Source organism: Dermochelys coriacea, chromosome 8 (genome assembly GCF_009764565.3).
Source record: "Dermochelys coriacea isolate rDerCor1 chromosome 8, rDerCor1.pri.v4, whole genome shotgun sequence".
Classification (NCBI taxonomy): domain Eukaryota; kingdom Metazoa; phylum Chordata; order Testudines; family Dermochelyidae; genus Dermochelys; species Dermochelys coriacea.
The window spans coordinates 55,847,667-55,861,955 of record NC_050075.1 but is presented as its reverse complement, the minus strand read 5'-3'; the positions used below and the strand labels follow the sequence as shown (position 1 = coordinate 55,861,955).

The following is a 14,289-nucleotide window of genomic DNA, read 5'->3' as shown; positions in this document are numbered from 1 at the left end:
TCACTCACGAAAGCTTATGCTCTAATAAATGTTAGTCTCTAAGGTGCCACAAGTACTCCTTTTCTTTTTGCGAATACAGACTAACACGGCTGCTACTCTGAAACCTGTAATATTTGAGGATACCCACATTTGAAAATATAGCACAAGTGCAGTGTTCAGCAGAAGGGTGAGGACTGAAAATGTCATTCTGGTTTTTTTTTTTTTTTTTTTTTTTTAACCTTGTAGATCTTAAGCAACCTTGTGATGGAGGAGCTCCTGCCTAACCTTCAGACCATGATCCTGCCTAAAATGAAAGGAAAGAGGAATGATAGGAAGAGGATTTGGTTTGCTGTAAGTACTGTCCTTTGCACAGCTCTTGTCTTGCATAGCAATTGTCCAGTGCGCTAGTCCAGGCATACTTTTATTTTTTGTTTTTAGATTGTGGAAGAAACATACAATCTGGTCCAGGAGCAGGTTTCAGAAGGATTAAACACCTTGAAGGAAGAATGTAAAGATCTTACAAAGAATCTAGAAGGAACCATTCGTTCAGACATGGATCAGATTTTGAATTCAAAGAACTATTTAGCTGGAAAAATCAAAGGTTAGTGGGGATAAAAACAAAACACAACACCCTCTCCCCATGTCTCACTGTTCTGGCGCTGTTCTTCAGAATTACCCATTGCCCTCAAATGCTTGAATTATCAAGTGACCGCTGGTTTGCATGCCCGACTTGAGATTCTGATTTACAGAAAGTGCTGAGCACCTGCAGCTTCCACAGGTTTCAGTGGGAATTGTGACTGCTTAGCCCTTCTCAGTGTCAGGGGCCAGGTACTTCAACCTGGATTCCCAGAAGTGGAGGCAACCCAAATCACTGGCCACTTTTGAAAATTTTGATTAGAATGGCTAATTCTGCTTTCAGTTTCACCTGCATTATGTGATGAAGATGTAGGTTACACAAGCACAACCGAAAGTAGAATATGGCCTACATGCTCCACAGTGGAACTTTTGATTTAAGCGATAAATGTCTATAGTGCTGAAGAATACTTAAAACAAATGTCTTATTGAATGATTTAAAACTCGTATGACATGAGTGATTATAGTTTTGTAATTAATATGTCAATTAACATAAAAAGTAGACAAAACATTAGCATATACTGCTGAAGCACTCTTTCTAGAAACCAGAAGTGGCAAGTAATAGATGAAGTTTTAGGCAGTTATTTTAAAAAAACATGGAGCATTTCTTTTTAGGGCATTAAATATTCTTGTTCAAGGGAGTGTAGGTTGTTTTCCTTGCCATGTAAAGTTCCCTGTTGAATTAACAGCGTACCTTAGGTCACAATGACCATGCTATTTACAAACATCCCAGTGTTTGCCAATTCCCACCTATATTTCTTCTTCACTCACAATGCGTCCAATCTACTATAATTTGGCAGGAAGGAAAAAATATCTTTAAATGACAATTTAAACTCCACAAACTCTTCCCTTCCTTACTCAAGTAATGTTTGAGGAGGACAAGTGTCATAAATGGCTCTGGGAAAAGTATTCTGCTAGAACTCATTCTAGCAGTCTGTAGCCCTTTCATTTAGATTCTTCAATCTACCATCTGGTGGCCTAAAACATGACTGTCTGATTCTTTAATACCACAGCCACAGTCTCTGAGCCTGCTGAGAAGTGTTGCACGGAGAATATCCAGCCATTTTTGCCTTCCATATTGGAAGAGCTCATGGGCCCAGTGAGCTCTGGATTCAGTGAAGTCCGTTTGCTCTTTGAAAAAGAAGTTAACGAGATCTTCCAGGACTTCCAGAAGACAAATGATGCCACAAAGCTGAAGGAAGTAAGAAAAGAAGTTTGGGTCCTTTTTCGTACTCTCTCATGTTATAAAAATTCTCTATATAGATCTTAACTGACAATAGTTATATTGGCTCTGCAGACCAACAGGTACAAATTCCTGTTTTTTCTCAGTTAAATAGTCATCTGATTCAAAGACACACAAAGTGCAATAAATTGAATAATGATTCGCTACAATCAGTTGTGTGACCATCACTAAATTTCTATATTAAGAATCCATCTCAGATTGCTTTCTTTGTAAAATTTTTTTCCCCACTGGGATGCAGAATTTGGAGCAGCTGATGAACCTGCCATTCAACTCTGTGAAAATGGAACCTTGCTATCTGAAAGTTCATCTCCTCCAGGAACCACTCCAGGACCTCAAGAGCCGCTTCAAATTCTACCATACTGATTTTGTGGTTCAGAGGACGCAGAACTTCATGCAGGAGGTAGTGTAAGATCCATTTTTCCGGTTTGGAAGAACGGGTTAGGTTTGCCCTTCTGCTCTGCTTCAGAGTAGTCTTGATAGGGAGCTATGCACATGCACAGAATGGTGAATAGACTAGAATGAAAATAGAGATGACAAAATCCAGGAATATCACATCTGACAGGGGCACATCATCTTTGAATCAGTGTTTATTCCTTTTAAAGACACAGTAGTTAGGAGCTAAAGGTTGATCATCTCCATCTAACTTTTGAATTTCTGAAATCTTAGTGTCTCAGATTCTTAGGGCAAATTTCAGAATGCCCTCAGCCTGGCCTCTAAATTTGTACAGTAAAATGCTGTTGGCACAGCAGTAAGTGACGAAGAGTCTGCCTCATTTACATACTCAAGAACTGTCTTTTATGAAAGACCATAAAAATGTATTTTTGGTATTTATGCAAGGGAATGAGTTCTCCTTTACAGTTTTAGCCTCTTGTGATAGGCAGTAAGGCATTTCATTAGAAAAATGGGCAATTATTTCTATATTAATTTTTATCTCAGGGTATAAATTGATTTAGAGACTTAGATAGAATAACCATGGTGATTCTAGTTCCCATGCAGAGGGTTGAACTGCCTGCCTGATTCTGAATCAAAAAGGAATCCCTCCCGCCTTCTACTTTCACAAAGTATTGGCAGGGACATTTGGCTTTTTTTACTTCAGGAGCATTAAACAGAGATCACCTATTAGGATCAAGTAGGCATATGCCACACAGACATCTGGTGATTGCCAGAGTACAGGACAGGGTAGGCTTTCATAGCCTTGTGTTGTCTTCTGTATTTTTAGTAATAAATAAAGTATATAAGCAGTTCAGTAGGGACCTATAAGCAGTGTAATTGGCACAGTTCTGTGGAATGGGGCTCACAAGGCACCTGTTGTGTGACGCATAGCTGTATTCTGTTGTGACTAACTGCAGTAGAGCGAATGAGGTGATGGTGCTTGACATAGCCAGTGGTATGGATGGATTCATGTGCTACCTGTCCCCCCTCCCCCCCCCAGTATCCTAGAAACTATTGTAACTCGTTGTAAACTACAACCTCTTTAAAAATATCTCTACCTGTATATCGCACTTTCTTCCCTAGACTTTATCATTCAGGCACTTACTTATAAACAAGAGCTGTGTTGATTATGATCTTGTTGGTTCCTGCTGATTCCCACCTGAAGTTAGAGGGCCAAATTCATACCCGTTGAGCAAACCCAACTGCAACAAAGTTGCTCCCTCACACAGCTGCACTGCATTTTCCTTTAAATGTTGTTTTTGTGACACCATATTCTTTGTCAAAGCAACCAGCTGTGATGTTACAGAAGATTGATAGCTCTTAGATACCATAGGTGTCTTTAGGAAAACCTAAAATCAGGAATGATCAGCAGCCAAGGAATTTTTGAGAAACAAAATTCTGTTTTCACTCCCATGTTTTGAGTAGGGACCGCCCTGAACTCCTGCTCAGGCAAAACACCTGCTAAAGGAAGACATTCATAATGAAACAGGAGAAAGAAGAGAGAGATAGAAGAGAACGTTTTTCAAGGTTTTCCATAAGTTGCTTAAAAGGGAGAGTACAAGTTGTTCCAACAAGCTCATTTACATTTTCGTTCTTTCTTAAAATGGCCATTATTTTTCTCATGAGAAGTAGAAAATAGTTTCACTTTGTGTTCATGGGCATATAATATTTTATTTTTATTAATATGGTGCTAGGCCAATATGTTTTCATTAACATTGTTTTAATTTAAAAGAAACCTCTGGCTTAATTCCCACTAACTTTGTACTGATGTAAATGACACAAAGTGCCAGGCACTGGAGCATCAGGTCCCTACTCTTCAAAGTTGCCGAAAAAGTAGTATTTAAAGCCTGCTGGGTTATTGTCATCTTCTGGCTAACTTATGAAAACTAGGGGCCACATGCTCAGATGATATAAATCAATGTAGCTCCGTTGAAGTCAGCTGATTACCTGGCCCAAGATCTGCAAACGCATAAAAACATGAGTGGCTAAGCTTTCCAGCTGGTCTCTAAAACTATGCCTGCAGTTTTAATGTGCAAGATTTTTGCATGCATTAAGTTTGAATGTTCATGTACTTGTATACATACATTGAGTAGACATGTGGATACTTAATTTACATGTGCAAATGCAACCTGCACGTTCTAATCTGAGTCTGGAGCAAACCTAATTCTAAAAACTACATTTCAAAACTTGACACAACCTATGTTTAGCCATTTAAAAAACAAACAAATAAACAAAAAAACCTGGGTAAGGGCACTGCATACAAGGCCATATCTTTTGTAACGGGAAAATTCCTAGAGTATTACCTGGATATCTGTATACTGATTTGAAAATTCCCATGTCAAGCAGAAGATGTATGGAGCCATGGGCTGTTTTCCCTTCAAAATGAAGGTGCAAACATAAAGTACAAATTTCCATCTGCAAAATTGTTGCTAATGAAGTTTCTCCAAACTAGGGTAATTATTTAATGTGTCACTGGATGATGTGAGAATGTCTCAAGCCTTGAACACAGAGAATTCTGAATCTACTTTACTTTAATTTTCATCATATATAAGTTGGTGCTAGGAGGGCTTCCCAGAATAGTTGTACTGGTATAGTTCTTCTGGCAATCCTTTTCTAGTGTAGACCTGTCCTTAGACATGAATTAGAAATTGAAATAGTAAGTTGTGTTCTTTTTGCTTTTCCAGTCCCCAAAGAGTGTTCAAATCCAAACTCCTTTTTTCCACTAACATTTTGAATCTTGTTTTAAGAAGTCCTGAAAACATTTCTATTGATTTTTAGGGTTTATACTCTTTCTTCTCCTCCCCCGCCCCCACCTCCATCTCCACCTCACAAGCACACTTTAACAAACTACTAAGTTTACAATGTCTATTTGTGTCTGGAAGAACTTGTAACTAGTGACATGTTGTAGTTCAGAAGTCTATCTAAAAATAGTAGGGGTCATAAACTGCACCTGATATTGCTCAGTTTGAAGTCAGGGGAATTTTGCTATGAACTTAATCAGGAGCAGGCCCGACAATAAGTATGGCAATTTTAATCCTGTGTCTTTATCACATTTGTCTTTATTTCTAGCTTATGGAAAATGCAGTGTATACTTTTGAACAACTTCTCAGTCTGAGCAGCCAAGGAGATACAGTGAAAATTTCAACTGCCATTGAAAAAGTCAAACTACGAGTACTAAAGGTAAAAATTATCTGACTCTTAAGTGTACCAGAAAACTAGGGGATCTGCTTAGGTGGTGTTTTGTAATAAATTGAAGGCATTTTTTACATATATTTATTTAATAATGAGAAGAAATGTGTTTCATACCATCTAATGGGAAATATTTCAGTGCATCCACTTGTTTTCACTGCCTGGAATGATTGGCCAGATTCTTAACTGCCTTGCACCTTTATCTATCCCTGTGCAAAATGAGTGTAAAATGTTATCTCTGGTTTAAGGTAATGCTAATTTAGTAGCATTTTGCAAAAAATGCAAGTGATTACTCCAGGTGCAATGCAGTGGAGAATTAGGTCTTCCCTATATGGTGTAATGACTTCAAATAATAACACTGTTTTTTTCTTACTCCTATACTCAAATCATTGGACCATGCCTTTCTCGAGTCTCATGGTATTCAAGTAGCTATGGACAAACCATATGGATAAAATTTGGACTAAACCTGAACATTTTTTGAGGTTCAAAATAATTTGGCTAACATTTAAAAAAATTTTTTTTTGTAAACACTTCATTTGCATGCAACACTGCACTTTTAGGGACAGATCCTCAACTGGTGTAAATTTTCATAGATCCATTGACTTCAGTATAGTTATGACCATTTAGAGGATCTGCCCCCAAAATTCTAACTGATCCCAGAAGTGGAAGTGCTGAAATACCATGAGGGAGGCAGTTCTCATGGTGAGCACTCGTCTGAATTCTCAGATTTTAAGGCCAGATGGAACCATCATGATCATCTAGTCTGATCCCCTGCACATTGCAGGCCACAGATCCTTACCCACCCAATTCTTTAATAGGACACAACTTCTGACAGAATTACTGAAGTCCTCAAACCTTGATTTAAAGACAGCAATTCATATTCTTTGGGTTGCCCATCAGCAGGAACAGGCCAACAGGAACAAACTACTTGTATAAATGATTAATTGTTCTAACTGTGTTTTTTTTTCTTTTGTCTGTATTGACAGCAATATGACTATGACAGCAGTACTATACGGAAGAAAATATTTCAGGAAGCATTGGTACAGATCACATTGCCCACAATGCAGAAGACACTGGCTTCAGCTTGCAAACCAGTAGGTAATCCATGCTGGAAAAAAAAGAAAGGGAAGGTGGAATTAACACACTGGCTACATCCTAAGCCACCTAATGCAAATTAGCTACAGGTGGTCATGTAAAGTGGCTGGTCACAGAGCCAAAATGATCCTGAGGGTATTCAGTTTGGGGTATCAGTGATGGTGAAAGGATAAAGGATGTGGATCTCATTTGGGGTGGGGAGAGAATTCAAATAAATAAGTTCCCTTCTAAAATCTTTTGGCAGCCCTATGCAAATCTTGATCACATCTCTTCTATGCAGTGGGGGTAAATGGGAATTATTCCAGCCCTAGGGCTGCAATAACCCTCATGCTGCTCCAGCAGTTTTTGGAGAGATAGGAAAGGACCAGGGTCTTTGTGTTGGTTTTTTTTTTATTTTTGTTTTTTGGCAGGGAGACATTGCTAACTTGTTGGAGGTTTAATGGTGGGGCAGTCTCTGGGGAAGATGCTCCCCCAGAAAATCTGATTACAAGATCAGGGCAGATATTAGACCCCATCAAATCAATCTTCTCTCTCTGGCTGACAGCTAAGGTTCTAAGTTCTGAGCCTGTAGTTCCATCTTTAGGTACTACAACACCTCTGGGAGACCACTGAGCTGAAAGTCTGTTCCTTGCAGTAGGACGCTGGTGGAGCAGTGTGCATGCTCCCTTTCCCCCCCCCATTGACTACCTGTAACATCACAGCTGGTTGCTTTGACAAAGAATATGGTGTCACAAAAAACAACATTTAGAGGAAAACGCAGTGCAGCTGTGTGAGGGAGCAACTTTGTTGCAGTTGGGTTTGCTCAACAGGTATGAATTTGGCCCTCTAACTTCAGGTGGGAATCAGCAGGAACCAACAAGATCATAATCAACACAGCTCTTGTTTATAAGTAAGTGCCTGAATGATAAAGTCTAGGGAAGAAAGTGCGATATACAGGTAGAGATATTTTTAAAGAGGTTGTAGTTTACAACGAGTTACAGTAGTTTCTAGGATACTAAAGGGCGGGGTGGGGGGAACAGGTAGTACATGAATCCATGTAGCTTCCAATACCACTGGCTATGTCAAGCACCATCACCTCATTCGCTCTACTGCAGTTAGTCACAACAGAATACAGCTCTGCGTCTCACAACAGGTGCCTTGTGAGCCCCATTCCACAGAACTGTGCCAATTACACTGCTTATAGGTCCCTACTGAACTGCTTATATACTTTATTTATTACTAAAAATACAAAAGACAACACAAGGCTATGAAAGCCTACCCTGTCCTGTACTTTGGCAATCACCAGATGTCTGTGTGGCATATGCCTACTTGATCCTAATAGGTGATCTCTGTTTAATGCTGGAGCTGTCACAGCTGGTGGGGGGCCCTGGAGCTCTGAGCTGCCATGGGCGGCGGGTGCCCCCGCAGCTGCCAGCAGCCATGGGGGACCCCAGAGTTCCAAGCTGCCATAGGTTCCCAGCTATCTCTGATGCCAGGGGAACTGCAAAACTCCCAGCCAATGCGGCGGCAGGTGCTGTAACCTCTCCCTTTCTGCAGCAGGGATGGGGCTCAGCCCCATTTTGTCAGTTATTTTTAGTAAAAGTCAGGGACAGGTCACGGGCCTCTGTGAATATTTTTGTTTGTTTGCCCATGACCTGTCCATAACTTTTACTAAAAATAACCGTGAAAAAATCTTAATCTTAGTAATGACTCAGTTGCTACCTAGCTGGGCTGTATATGAACCACTAAGCTATAGGTGCTATATCCCAGGAACAAATTCTGGAGTATCCCAGCACCCTGATGAGGATGAATTTGCCTCAGAGGACAGGCATAAACTCAGTCACTTCCTCACCTGCTGCATTATTTAGAATATAAGAATTATTTATTTTGAGAGCTTAAGGTGATGCAATATAAAAAGTACTGGTAAATGTGAAAAATACTGAACATATGCAGCTCATTTAGACCTGGAGAGCTGTCATTATGACAAGATCTCTTACATGGGAGCTGGCAGGGGTCTTTTCTGGGCTGATTGAATCCTTGGACCCCAGACAGCCACATTTTTATACTTTTATTCCTTCTTTGTGTCTCTGCACAGGAGTTGCAGAAATATGAACAGTACATCTTTGCTGATTACACCAGAGTGATACAAGTAGAGAATGTTTATGAAGAGATTTTATTTCAGACATTGCTTGATGAAACCCTAAAAGGTAGGAATGCTTCTGAGGTGATAGTAATAATGTTTAGAATGTGGGTCTGTGAGGTCTTATCTCAGAGCTAGTGATAGATCAGAGCTGCCTTATTCAGATCCAGGTCCCAATTTTCGCAGAGGTTGGAAGTGTTAAGAGTCTAAGAGTTTTGATTCACCCCACTAAAGAGATGGGGCAAGCCATGAAGTTTGGATTCAGATCTGAACTTCCCCAAAACTTGGGATATTCAGATCCATAGTGTGGTTCAAGCCTCTTTCTAATGCAAATCATGTCACCTCCAGTATACCTTGGTTCCACTGGTCCAAGAAGCAAAGCCACTCTCAAAGCCTTGAACTTTCAAATAATTGATTATATCTAATGACATTCAGACTGAATTTCTCAGAATGAAATATGTTGCCAAAATATAATTGCCAATAGGTCACCAGTACTAAGAAGAGCGGTCTCCAAAGATCTATCTGTGTGGGCATCGGAGAATGAAAAAGTTCTCAGTATGTATAGGTGATAATAGGGAAGTTGCTGTATTTCACAAGTTCTAAATGGTTTTCTGGTTGGGCTTCTGGCCCAAAATTTAGGTTTTGCAATTTTAAAAAAATGAATAGAAATGTTTGATATTCAATTAAAATACTACTTTAGTTCTAGATTTAAACCTCCTCCTATAGTGTTGTGAACCCAAACACAGTAGCAGTCTGTTAGTGCATGAGAAATGGGAAGTGTAACTTATTAACGTTCCACTGTCCAAGCTGAGTGAAATGAAAAAAGCACAGATAATTAAAACTAAGTCTTGCTAATAATCCATGATATTAGAAACATAGTAAAGGAGTATTTTTATTTTGAGTGTTCTTAAAATGTCAGTTTTTTCAGTTTTGTTTGATCTTTTTGTCCACTTAGTAATAAAAGAAGCTGCCATTCTGAAGAAACACAACCTTTTTGAGGACAATGTAAACTTGCCTTATGAAAGTGTGTCCAGTTTAACTGACTTGAAGACCCCTTCAGGATCAGCACAAGCCAGTCCTGTTAAGAAACCGTCCACCACTTTAACAGAAACATCAGATACTGAAACTCAAAGTAATGAGCTGCTTGTTGTGTCAGAAAAAATGACCCAGGAGAAGTGGTATGATGCTAGAAAGCCATCAGATAATGAAGAAGCAGTTTATGTCAATGTGTCTAGCAGTCCTGCAATTAATAGTGGAAAGGTGATCATTACAAACATCACTGACAAACTGGAGTCTCATCCTTTTACTCCTAAGGAAGAAAATGTGGATGTGGAGGAAATGATAACTTCGCAGAATGAAAATGTGGTGGAGACAGAGTTTGGAGGGAACACTCAAAAAGAAAATAAGGTACAAGAAGAGGAGAGAAGTCTGACAGTCGCTAATACTCTGAATGAGATCAGAAGCTTGCTGATGGTGACAGTTGAATTACCAGCAGTTGCTCCATCTGAGAACAAAAAGGAAGTGGTAAATGAATGTGAAATTTTGAAGTGGCAAGAACATGGGGAAGAGAGTGATGAAAACAGCAAAACTAATGCAGAAACCGGTCAAACAGACCAGATAGTGAATAAAGAATTAGAACATTCTGAGCTCAAGGTGGAGCAGCCACCTCCATCCAGTTTGGGTACAGGTGATATGAATTTAATGATCATTTCAGAGGCAGGCAACCATGTGACTCAAGCAGAATGTTTGGAGGTCTCTGAAAAACTGGATGTGTCTCAAGAGTCAAAGGCAGAAATGGAGACCAACCAAAGTGTCTGGTATTCTGGTCTGGAAAGCTGCAAAGGTCTTTATGACAAATCGCAACCAGATGCACACACCGAAAGCATAGTTGAAGACAGACGATCTGATCTGGAGGAAGCAGGTGAAGGTCACATTCATGCTGTCCCAATGGAAACAGAGGCTGAGAGGTTTCCTGGGTGTTCTGCTGAAAGTCCTGATGCAACTCAAGTACCCATTTTGAGTATTGAAAACTTAAGAATAGAAACAACTGATGATTTTGAGGTTTCACTAGTGCTAGAGGAAGATGAGCTTAGCATGGCAGAGGTTACAGTGGATATTAAATCTGAAAGCTTTACTGTTACTGCAAGTGATGAGTGTCAGCCAGCAGGTGCACCTTCTTTAAGTGCTGAAAACACAAGCTCAGTAGGAAGTGAAACTGTCACACAAGAAAACATTGAGGAGAGTTGTGCAGAGCAAAACTCTGAAGAGTAAAAAGCGTTCTTCACAAATATACAGCCTAATCCTACAGCCATTACTCACTCCAGCAGTCCTCTTGTGAATATTCCTGACTTCATGAGCAAAGGCTACAGGAATGGGCCTAATTGCAGTGTTGTCAACTATTTCAGTTTTATCACAAGTTTTCCAGTACTTGGAGGGTTTTGTTACAGGCCCAGTTGCTGGAATCAGGTTATTACCTGAGAATCTCAGCTTTCATTAAAAAAAAATAGTAGTAAATTTCTGGCCTTATTGTGGAAAAAAGCTTAAAAGCATGACCCCCCCAAATGCCTGAACACCTCAAGGCAAATAAAAAGAACCAAAAAAAAAATTTTTTTTTTTTTTTAAAATCTCACAAATTTTAAGACGACCTTATGTTTTTTGGGAGGGCCTGACTCATGTTTTTTGAATGGTTGGGATTGGCAATATAACAACAGGTCTTAGCTGAAGTTAGTCAATCAAAATGTTATTAAATAAATTCATTTAGGATATGCATTCAGTGTGTTAGAAGGAAAACATTTAAATCTCTCAAGTAGTTAAACAGGAAACAAATAGGTTGTTCAGCAGCCAAATTGCATGTAAACTTTGAAGTTTGCAAGCTGACTGATTACTTAAGTATTTTAAAGTTTTGACAGAGATTAAGACAATGTTCTGATTTTTTTTTTCTTTCTAAATTTAAACTGGGAAAACACTGGGAGCAGGTTTCTCAATCCCACTCTGACTTCTGGGTTACACAGCCTTTCAGAGCACTTTAGAGTTATTTTTTCTTTTTTTTTCTTTTTTTTTGGATCTAATGAGAATATTTACAATAAACCCAGCTATCACCATTATGCAGCACCTACCTACTGCACTCCCTAGTATACAGTACAGTCACCCACAATCCAAAGTTCTGTACTGCAGTCCTGCCACATGCATAAGGCTGTGTCACCAAATTTCAAAAGCATAGGAAATCAGAATGAAGTATGAAATGTCCCATATACCATAATCATACCATTTACTCTCCAATTTCTTGATGCAATGGAAGGGAAAGTAGCTAAGGAATAGCCTGTTGTGCTTAGGTTTTGGCAGACAAACTGGTCATATTTTCAAAAGCAGCTTCAAAAATCGGCAATGATTTTTCATGTCCAAGATAATACCACCATACCAAATTGTGGTCCACATATAAGCTGCATTGATGTGTAATTTGCATACACAGATTGGCGTTTTTGGCCACAGAAAATCTTAGAAGTGAAAAATAGAGTTTTAGTAAGTTGAGCATTAAAATTGTATCTGCAATTTTAGAGGTGGGTTTGAGATACCTTAAAAGTTTGGCCCAGGGAATAAGTACAATTTAGTGTGAGTAAGAGTTGCAGAATTGGACCCATAAAGGATAATACTGGAAAGTAATGTCCTTTTCAAGAGATAGTAAAGATCTGACAGCATAACCTCAGTCTTGTTGGCGTTTAACTGTAGGAAATTTTTAAGGTCCATAACATGAGACAGTCAAACTGTTATACAGTACTAACAGGGAAGTGACACTATCTGAACAGACAAACATTTGTTTGGAAATGCCATGATATTGGTTAACTTGATCAAGTGGAAGGTTTCTGTTGTGAAATAAATGCTACTACAAGGTGTATTCATATCATAATTATAGGAATAAAGTCAAATACAAGATTTTTTTTGTGGGACTGGTCATGAATATTTATTTGATGCAGAAATGTTCATACTAAAGTCTCACACCACCAGTTGCCAACTAACTGTCTTATGGATCATTCCTGATTTTTTAAAATTGGTACTGAACATGAAGGAGTGATTTCAACTGTGCTTGACAATTAACCAGTGCATGTCTCTTGTAACCATTTCTTTGGTGGAAGGACATATTTCCAGTATGGAATTCTGTGTGATAGAAGAATAGCAGGATAGTAACAATTATCTCCTACATACAGGACCTCATTTTACAACTAAAGCTATTTAGAAATGAAAGTCTTTTGATGTACTTTCTATAAGTACAGAACAAAAGAGAATTTAACATAAATGCTCTCCTCCAAAGTAATATTTAATCATTCACATTACAGGTTTAGATTTGGGGCAGTACTTCTCTGTACATATTTGGTAATTCAGTGTTGACTACAAATGTTTAGTGTGGTTTTTTTTTGGTAAGAGTAGGGAAGAACTGAGACTCCTCTCGTATATTATATTATCTTTTGTTCTACAGTTTTGAATTCAAGTTATTCATATCAGTAGTTTGTTCTGTGTTTTTATTTACATTTTTTTTGGTTTCCTATGTACTAAGAGCAAGGATAAATAGTTGCATACCCCACCTCAACATAGTCTTGGGACGTTAAATGTATTTGCTTAATTCTGAATGGAGCAGCACAAAGCAGTCTATGGTGTCAAGAATCTGTCCCCTGGTACTTCCATCATTGGGAGGTTGCTTTGGACCTTTGATCAATAGAAATAGTTTATTGATGAATCATAATTTTTTTTTTCAATTTTCTTAGCATTTCCAGCAACATTATCCCTATTGAATTTTCTCAAAGTACGGACAATAAGACTAATTCCTTTACCTCTTAAGTTGGGGGGTGTAAGAATTAATTGGTTAAGAGTTCTAAAGTTCATTGAAGAGAAAGAGCTATATATGAATTACGTGTTGTTGTTATATTTCACTTGGCTACCCACCTTGAGTAGACAAAACAAGAAACACATTATAACTTGCTTATAACTTTGTAAAGTGCTTAAACTAAATAAAATATGGTCATCCTTTTCATTGCTGGATGTCAGAGGTGGGTTTTTTTAAGTGAATTTGATACTTCTGAGAAATACCAGATGCAGTTTACTTCAGATCTCATTCATGCTGGTCCATATTTTTATCAGAGGGATCACAGGAGAACAATCTCAAATTATTGCCAGCTGTAGATCTGAACTCTGATGCTCCTGGGTGGTGATATGTGATGCTGTCTCTAGAAGAGGTATTGTCTGTTAACTGTTAGGCTTAAAAAACAGTTTCTTAAAGTGCTGAAATTCTGAATTCACTTCCACTTGTCATAAACCCAGGCTATCCATGTACATGAACTCTGGACACTGGTGGGCATTAGAGAGAAAAATGTCCACTGTAGCACTGTGGCTTTACTGTTTAAATTACAGCAGAAAAGCTGGGACCAATATCAGTGCTGAGAGACAGCCTTTCTTCTCCAGGCTGTTTACAGCCATTCAAATGATTATTTTTAAATCCACCGTTAAATGCAAAAAGCTAATGTCCCATAGAAAAATATTTTTGTTTGACAATTTTTTTTAAATTAAAACATTTTAGTTAGAAACAATTCAGACTATAAGTCATATTTTC

At 38.6% G+C, this 14,289-nt stretch overlaps 1 protein-coding gene across 2 annotated transcripts in view; it reads left to right on the top strand.

Annotated features, from left to right (window-relative positions):
• Nucleotides 1-13,713, top strand: part of NIBAN1 (niban apoptosis regulator 1) — a 116,833-nt gene extending 103,120 nt beyond the window's left edge. For both annotated transcript variants that reach the window (XM_038414119.2, XM_043491147.1), the window contains exons 7-14: nucleotides 226-330; nucleotides 418-580; nucleotides 1,626-1,813; nucleotides 2,094-2,255; nucleotides 5,357-5,467; nucleotides 6,463-6,570; nucleotides 8,646-8,757; nucleotides 9,646-13,713. In XM_038414119.2, the coding sequence (XP_038270047.1) occupies nucleotides 226-330; nucleotides 418-580; nucleotides 1,626-1,813; nucleotides 2,094-2,255; nucleotides 5,357-5,467; nucleotides 6,463-6,570; nucleotides 8,646-8,757; nucleotides 9,646-10,961 (2,265 nt within the window). In that variant the 3' untranslated portion in view covers nucleotides 10,962-13,713. The remainder of the gene's footprint in view (nucleotides 1-225; nucleotides 331-417; nucleotides 581-1,625; nucleotides 1,814-2,093; nucleotides 2,256-5,356; nucleotides 5,468-6,462; nucleotides 6,571-8,645; nucleotides 8,758-9,645) is intronic.
• Nucleotides 13,714-14,289: the final 576 nt, after the last annotated feature.